Here is an 8552-nt window from a genome sequence, read left to right on the forward strand (position 1 = left end):
AAATACATCTCCCCAATCTGTGTTTTCGGTAAATTTTCCTTGAGGATAGGTGTATGATGCATCCATCATCTATATCTTAATTGCCCACCATCAGCCATCAGGTCATAGGGCATAAATTCAAGTGTACTTACTTAGACACCATATTACTCTACACAGCTATTCTATTCTGAGTGAAAATAAATAATTCATTAATGACCTCTCTGCATCTGAACTTTAAACTGTCGTGGAGTACCATGCATTCACATTTCACATATCGGGTAGAAATAAACGTAAGAAATTACCCCAATAGCTACCAAGTCGGACTCGCATTTAAAACTTGAACAAACTTGAAATGCACGTAGAGTTTTCCATGATCTATCAAAATCATGGCCGTACGATTATAAAAAGCCTAGTTATAATTTCATGCATGATGTAACACAGCATGACATTACTTTGCTATTAGCGTAGGAAAAATTGTTGTATATAGCCCATGACGACAAATAGGATTGCAGGTCTCATTAAACATACCATGCAATAGAACAATACAATAACTATCATTGCAAACTTTATTTATTTATTTTACAGTGTGCCAAATAGCATTAGCAAGATCAGCAATTCAGTTTTAGCTGAAAGAAATCCACTCAAACAAATTAGCTAAGGAGAGGCCTGATGATTCTATAGTGTGTTCCCTTCTATTCAGGTTCTTTTTTTTCTTTTTTTTTTTTTCTTTTTTTCCCCCTCATTACCAGAAGAGAGAAAGCAGAATCACAAAACGTAACAGTACAGAAATGTGCAGGGAAGTCGAATTAAAGCCTGGTTCTCAGGGGCAAAAAAGGGAATTCTGAATTGATCTGAGCTTTACAAATGTTCTAAAATGTTTGAATAAATAAGCCTATTTGACGCATGTCATCTATTTAATATATAGTTTAGGCGTGTTACATAATTTACAGCCAATTTACCATACAAAAAATTTGGAGCACCGAGGATGTAGAAAGTATACCTCATGGGGGTCACTATAAAAGGTATAGACAGCTCTAGATATCATCGAAAAGAGGCCCCAATCTGCAGTCAGTGAAGTTTACAAGTTAGACTAATTTCACAGAGATCTTCTATATAATCTAATTAAGGCAAATAACAATCATCATTATCATTAAATAAAGACATACATATGCACATACTTACAAGAATGATTAAAATGAAGCCTCAAAAAGAGAAAAGACTCCTTTGTTCATCTGTAGGATTATACAACCATCGGCAGTACATGACTGCTGACCCCACTACTGATAGAAGTGATAGCATAGCTAGATATCCGAAATGTGAAACATCATTGGCAATAATTGCAACTCCTAACATCGTAGATTCAGCCACGCTAGCAACAGCAACCTCTGTTGTCCCAATAAGATTGGCTTTCGAGGATGGTATGCCAGTTTGAAGAATCTGTGCAGCCACCACATCATACGACATGTGTCCCAGTCTTGATAGTACCTAAAAGCAAAAGTGGTATAGCTTTTCTTAAAGCTCCAGAAGAATAATCTGACAAAAAGCTCTAGGCCAGAACTTTTCCAAAGTTTCCACCAGAAAGTGTGTTCTTTATTTACAGAGAACATGTGCGATTACAATAGGAACTGAGAGTTATCTCACCCTGTCGCAGGGAAATCCTAGAAACTACGTACACTCATGGTATAAAAACAAGTTAAACAAGTATGGTTGAAATTCTACCTCGCTATAACATATTTAAACTGGCTATAATTTTATGATTAGAACAACTAATACAATCAGAATTTACGTCATCCCACAAAATCCTATTTAATGGAAATACTCCATGCTCCAGCATCTAATCCGTCGCTAATCTGACTGACTTTACCATAGTGAATCTATGTCCAAAACATCTGGAGCACGTATTGGTCAAAACTTGCTAAAGTTTTGTACAAGAATTTTATGTTCAATCAATGTATTAGATATTAGGAAAAAAAGAAAGCCAAGAATGATTCTTACAATCATACACAAGAAGAAGAGAAGAGGGCTCTGTTGAGAAAGAAATCCACTCCAATATACAGCAACAGCTACGGTGAGAAGTGAAGCTTGAAATATTAATCCAGTTGCTCCAGCCTGGTGGTTAAGAGACTCTTTGAGAACTCGATCTAATACTAAATTATAATAAAGTGGAGAAAATAAGAAAGAATGGGACAACAACCTTTAGAATACCAAGTCGCTTGATCAGGCTCACAGACACAAATGTTGCTGCAACACCCATGAAAGCACATAATCCACTAAACCCCCCTATGATTGATGGATTTAGACCTGTTAAAGAATGTCATCTCAGTTAAAATTAAGCTTAAGCCAAGAAATTTTGTGAGGTTGTAGTACAAGATCTTCTCTTGGTTTAAAACTAAGAAGGGAAAATTAGAAAAAAGAAAAATGGCATCGGCACCAAAGCACACTAAGAAAAATCACTCTTCCAATTCCTAGATTTTAAACAACATACGTTAAAGGTGTCGACAGATGATACTGAGGACATCTCAGGCCACAACACACAAAATAATCCACAAACTGTAGTTTGTAATTTGAAGAAATCAAGAGTAAATACAAGCCCATAACTTAAAATATCGGTGTCATATACTAAATCGCCTAGTTCAGCAGCATCTTACATAGCAGCCACTGACTATTGATAGTTAGATCTCTTCAGGGTATTATATTTTTACAGCAAATATAAGTTGGCGTCATCTTGGTTAGAGTATATTATAGGTGATCCCAATTAATTTAGATCTTGAACTTTAGAAACAATCAAGCCCACCCAAATACTTGTGAATTGTGGAAAAAGTTAAGACGATACCACGCTGTGTTAAAAATGCTGTCATCAAACTGCTTGGAGTGAGAACAATATTGAAATAAAGGAGCACGTAAGCAAGGCTTGCAGGAAGAACTGGCTGCTGCATGTATTCCTTCCACCCGAGCTTGATAGCTTCCACACCTTTATCCACTGGTTTATCCATGGATTCAATTAATGAAATACGAAGAATATTCTCTTTTCCAGCAAAAAACGGTTCAAACACCAAATTTTACCTATACTTTCGGCATCAGGAAGAGCTCCATCATCGAATGTTCTGCAACAAGTTTGTGAGCATTTAGGGCGGTCAAGAACTCCGGAAGAGAGCTTGTTGGTTAACCATGTCAGGATTACCTGAGAATTCGAATTATACAGTGAAGGATGAAAATAACACTTATCTTCCTAAGAAGGAAAAATTGAAAGAAAGAAAGACCGAAGAAATGGTACACAAAAGGTGAACAGAAGACCAATTACCGCAAATGGCAATGACCACACCATTAAACCAGCAGCAAACTTCAGGCAGGTTACAGGATCAAACTTGGAGAGAAGAATGCCAAATAATGATGCTCCCCCTATCTGTTATAATTCTATGTGAATATATGAGTTCATCTACTGGAATTTGAGGTCATCAGGAACATATAGGACCAGAAATATCTATACACCTTTTAAGAGTACACACCATTCTTAGGTAAACAAGCAAACACGAACTTTATATCGATGCATAATTTCTTTTTAAAAAAAAAATCTATACCCATATATTGAAAGAGAAATCCATCATACCTCACAGAGAAGATCAATTCGATTAAGAATTGCATTTGCTTGTGCAAGAGCAACGGGCCTATTCACTCCCGCCAACTGTCCACGCAAAAATGCTAGTTAAAGGCAACTCATTTTGAGAGAACAATAAGCATATGAAGTAACAATGTAACATATGTGTTGAAATACACATAATATTCTCATAAGATTAGTCAACTTTCCAGTTTATGTTTGATGTAAATAGGCAGATTTGTTTCCTTCTTTCATTTGCGTAGATTAGTCAAAGATTGTGAATTAGGAAAGTTAGTTGTATTTTATTCTTTTCTGTTTTTTATTTTTCTTTCCTGTTTTCTTTCTGCTTGTATTCGGCTATTTATAGCCTGTAAATTTCAGTGATGAATGACAAGTTTTTCAAACCATTCTTTCTGCATGGTATCAGAGCCAATATTTGCCTTCTTCGTTTCAGCCTCCATCACTGATTTTTTTTTTCTTCTTTTCCTCTCCTTGTTATTCACCATGTCCGAAACAACCTCTGAATCTTCTTCAACTTATTCCACGAAAACCAATCAAACCTGACTGTTGCACCATGATTCCCATTCGGTGCAAATCACCACCATTCGTCTTAATGAGGGAAATTTCTTGCGTTGGTCCCAATCCGTTCGAATGTACTCCGGGGAAGAGGAAAGATAGGTTACTTGACAGGTGAAACTCAAGCTCCTAAGAATACTAATCCGGCATATGCAACATGGGATGCAGAAAACTCGATGATTATGGCCTGGTTGGTGAACTCCATGGTCGAGGGAATCAGTGCAAATTACATGTGCTATTCCACTGCAAAAGAACTGTGGGATAGTGTGGTTGAAATGTATTCAGATCTTGGAAATTATTCACAACTGTTTGAACTCCAACAGAAGATTGAAGAGGCTCGGCAAGGAGAGGGGAGTGTGACTAGGTATTTTAATATCCTTAAGGATCTTTGGCAGGATTTAGACTTGTTTAATGATTATGAATGGAAAAGTCCGGAGGATTGTAACCATCACAAGAAAACTGTAGAGAATGGTAGAATTTTTCAGTTTTTGGCAGGTCTTAACGTCGAGTTTGATGAAGGGGGAAAATCCTTGGAAGAAAGCCTCTTCCCTCCATTGGAGAAGTATTCTCAGAAGTCAGAAGGGAGGAGACCAGGTGTCTGTCAAGCTGGGAAAAAAGGGGGTTGTGAACCCAACTGAATCAACTGCTCTCGCTGCGGAAGAACCCAAAACCCCAGCCGGAAATCAAGCTGCGAACAAGTCATCATACAGCCAAAACCAGCGGCAATTCGATGAAAAATCTTGAGCATGGTGTGATTATTGCAATAAACCAAATAAACCACGTCATACCCGAGAAACTTGCTGGAAGCTTCATGGAAACCCAGCAAATTTGAAAGGCAGCAGCCCCGGGGAAAAAACCAGCCATGCATCCTCCTCAGCCAATGTAGCCGAGACATTCAGCAAAGAGCAAATTGATTTCCTCTTGAAACTGCTAAAATCTAATTCATCCTCTGGTACTCCTAATGTTTCCTTGGCCCAAATAGGTAGTGATTTTAGTGTTTTTTCTTATTGCACAAGTTTCAATTCTTCTCCTTGCATCATTGATTTAGGAGCTACTACTCACATGACCAGTGTCTCACACTTATTCACTACATATTTTCCTTGTTCTGGTAATGAAAAAATTCGAATTGCAGACAGTGGTTTCTCATCTATTGCAGGGAAAGGCTCTATTAAACTCTCAAGAAATATAGACCTTAAGTCTATACTTCATGTTCCTAAACTTGCCTGCAATCTTTTGTCTGTCAGTAAAATATCTAAAAATTATAACTATCGTGTTGTATTCTTTGACTCTCGTTGTGAATTTTAGGACCGGAACTTGGAGAAGATGATTGGCAGTGCTAGGATGAGAGACGGTCCTTATTACTTCGATGAAGAATTCGCTAGTAATAAAAAGGCTCAAGGTCTTAGTAGTATTAGTTCAAATTCTGTTTATGAACAAATTATGCTTTGACATTATAGACTAGGATATCCTAGTTTTCCATATCTTAAACATTTATTTCCTCAATTATGTTACTAAGCCTTATCAACCTTCTAAACCATTTTATCTTGTGCATAGTGATGTATGGGGCCCTTAAAGGTAACAACTTTATTAGGGAAAAAATGGTTTGTAACATTTATAGATGATCATACATGATTATGCTGGATATATTTGATGAATGAAAAATCTGAGGTAGGAAAATTGTTTAAGGAATTTTACAATATGATTGAAAATCAATTTCAAACCAAAATAAGCATCCTAAGAACTGATAATGGAATTGAATACTACAATGAATATGTGGGAAATTTTTTAAAGGAAAAAGGGATTCACCATCAATCTACGTGTGTAGATACTCCTAAACAAAATGGGATTGCCGAAAGAAAGAATAAACATTTACTTGAGGTTGCCCGTGCCATAATGTTCACTATGCATGTCCCAAAATATTTGTGGGGAGAGGCGATTCTAACCACATCATATCTAATAAATAGGATGCCTACCCGAGTCTTAAAATATACTACACCTTTAGAATGCTTTAAACGTATTTTTTGAGAATGTAGGATACACTCGGATTTACCAATAAAGGTCTTTGGCTGTACAGTTTATGTTCACATACCCCACAAAACTCACTCAAAATTTGATCCAAGGGCTGAAAAATGTGTATTCATAGGTTATGCTCCAAACAAGAAGGGATATAAGTGTTATAACCCTCAAACTAGTAAGACCTATGTAAGTATGGACGTTTCTTTTGTGGAAGACCGACCCTACTTTAGCAGAAATTATCTTCAGAGGGGGGAGAAGAAAATGATTTTTGGAATACTTTTACTCCATTATCGAATATAATTTCTGAATCAATCATTTTGCCCTCTAAAACCACTAGTCAGGAAAACTTGTTCAGGATCTTAGAAATAAAGGAAATCCTATTCCATCATCCCCAAGCATAAACAATGAACATGCAGAAGGAGAAATACTACAGAATCAAAATCCTCCTGAGCTTCTGGTCTATACTAGGAGAAAAACTCAAAGAAGTAATAAAGACCAATCTGCTCTAGCATCAGACCAGCCAAACCCGAGTGATGGTCCAAGAGATTCTTCAGGTAATTCTATTCCTCTTCCTTCAAATTCATCTCCTATTCCTTCAAATTCCTCTGTACCATCACTCGGATTTGGCTGGTCTGATGCTAGAGCAGATTGGTCTTTATTACTTCTTTGAGTTTTTCTCCTAGTATAAACCAGAAGCTCAGGAGGATTTTGATTCTGTAGTATTTCTCCTCTTAGTATCCCAATTGCCATTAGGAAAGGCGTCCAAACTTGTACTAATCACCTCATTGCAAAATATTTATCCTATCACAGACTTTCTTGCAATCATAGAGCATTTCTTTCCAAAATCAATATCCAGGAAGCACTAGATGATCAGAATTGGAGATTAGCAGTCATGGAGGAAATGAATGCACTAAAAAAGAATGAGACTTGGGAGATTGTTGATTTGACAAGTGATAAGAAGACTGTGGGGTGTAAGTGGGTATTTACAGTAAAATGCAAGGCTGATGGCAGCGTAGAAAGATATAAGGCAAGACTAGTGGCGAAGGGGTTTACACAAACCTATGGAATAGATTATCATGAGACATTTGCTCCAGTTGCAAAGATAAACTCTATCCGGGTTCTAATGTCCCTAGCCGTGAATAATTATTGGCCATTGTATCAGTTGGATGTTAAAAATGCATTCTTAAATGGAGACTTAGAAGAAGAGGTGTTCATGAGTCTACCGCCTGGTTTTGAAGAAGAATTCGGGAAGAATAAAGTATGTACGTTGAAGACGTCTTTCTATGGACTTAAACAATCCCCTAGAGCGTGGTTTGAACGTTTTGGACAAGCTGTAAGGAGTTATGGCTACTCCCAGAGTCAAGCGGACCATACTATGTTCTATAAACACTCGGTTGGCAATAAGATTGCTATTCTAATTGTTTATGTGGATGATATAATCCTAATAGGAAATGATGATGCAGAGTTGGGAACCTTGAAGAAGAAACTTGCAGCTGAGTTTGAAATCAAAGACTTAGGGACGGTGAAGTATTTCCTTGGAGTGTAGTTTGCTAGGTCTAAGGAAGGTATATTCGTCAATCAATGCAAATATATACTTGACTTAGTGAAATAGGCATGCTAGGTTGTAAGGCAGCCGAGACACCCCTTGAACCAAACTTAAAGCTACAACTGGCCAAAGAAGAAGAAATGGTGATCAGGGAGCAATATCAGAGACTCGTTAGAAGACTAATATATTTGGCTCATACACGCCCAGATATCGCATTTGCAGTAAGTTTGGTGAACCAGTTTATGCATTCACCTGGGAAAGAACACTTTGATGTCGTGTATCGAATCCTAAGGTACTTAAAGGGAACTCCTGGGAAATGATTGTTATTTAAAAGGCAGGGACACTTGCAAATTGAGGTTTACACAGATGCTGACTGGGCTGGAAGTTCAACTGATAGAAGATCAACATCGGGCTACTGTACCTTTGTTGGTGGGAACCTAGTTACTTGGCGAAACAAGAAACAAAATGTCGTTGCGAGAAGTAGTGCTGAAGCCGAGTGGATAGAGAAAATGTCTTGCTCAAGGACTTTGTGAAGTAATATGGATTAGAAGACTACTGGAGGATTTGAAACTGGCCGAGGTCTCACTTATGAAAGTATATTGCAACAATAAAGCAACAATTTCTATTGCATACAATCCAGCTCTACATGATAGAACAAAGCATGTAAAAGTAGATAGACATTTTATCGAAGAGAAACTTGACAGTGGACAGATTTGCATGACATACATTCCCACGACTGATCAAGTTGCTGATGTTCTCACAAATGGAAGATATTCTCCATCCCGCTTGGGGGGGAGTGTTGAAAAACACAGACTATTCTCAAAAGATTAGTCAACTTTC

General features: G+C 37.4%; 2 protein-coding genes across 2 annotated transcripts; one reads left to right on the forward strand and one right to left on the reverse strand.

Moving 5' to 3' along the window:
• Positions 1-605: 605 nt before the first annotated feature.
• On the reverse strand, positions 606-4179 carry LOC21385615 (solute carrier family 40 member 3, chloroplastic). Its single transcript, XM_010100901.2, has 9 exons — positions 4135-4179; positions 3587-3661; positions 3281-3382; positions 3043-3160; positions 2813-2959; positions 2174-2280; positions 1975-2088; positions 1162-1464; positions 606-1041 (listed from the first exon to the last, which is right to left on the reverse strand). The coding sequence occupies exons 1-8, from the start codon at positions 4177-4179 to the stop codon at positions 1183-1185; spliced, it is 990 nt and encodes a 329-aa protein (XP_010099203.1). The 3' UTR covers positions 606-1041; positions 1162-1182.
• A 3601-nt stretch (positions 4180-7780) lies between these two features.
• LOC112092135 (uncharacterized mitochondrial protein AtMg00810-like) lies at positions 7781-8245 on the forward strand. The gene is made up of 2 exons (XM_024167449.1): positions 7781-7933; positions 8051-8245. Exons 1-2 carry the CDS (start codon positions 7781-7783, stop codon positions 8243-8245), a joined length of 348 nt encoding a protein of 115 aa, XP_024023217.1.
• The last annotated feature ends 307 nt before the right edge of the window (positions 8246-8552 follow it).

The sequence above is a fragment of the Morus notabilis genome, unplaced genomic scaffold (genome assembly GCF_000414095.1).
Source record: "Morus notabilis unplaced genomic scaffold, ASM41409v2 Scaffold380, whole genome shotgun sequence".
Lineage (NCBI taxonomy): Eukaryota > Viridiplantae > Streptophyta > Magnoliopsida > Rosales > Moraceae > Morus > Morus notabilis.

What these genes read in the sequence shown, in the direction of transcription:
- LOC112092135 (XM_024167449.1), top strand. Translation starts at nt 7,781, where the DNA reads ATGCTAGGTTGTAAGGCAGCCGAGACACCCCTTGAACCAAACTTAAAG. An exon ending in GCCCAGATATCGCATTTGCA is followed by an intron (nt 7,934 to 8,050) that starts GTAAGTTTGGTG and finishes TTTAAAAGGCAG; the next exon opens with GGACACTTGCAAATTGAGGT.
- LOC21385615 (XM_010100901.2), bottom strand. Translation starts at nt 4,179, where the DNA reads ATGGTGGTGATTTGCACCGAATGGGAATCATGGTGCAACAGTCAG. An exon ending in GAATTGATCTTCTCTGTGAG is followed by an intron (nt 3,383 to 3,586) that starts GTATGATGGATT and finishes GAATTATAACAG; the next exon opens with ATAGGGGGAGCATCATTATT. An exon ending in AGCATTTTTAACACAGCGTG is followed by an intron (nt 2,281 to 2,812) that starts GTATCGTCTTAA and finishes ATTCTTTAACAG; the next exon opens with GTCTAAATCCATCAATCATA.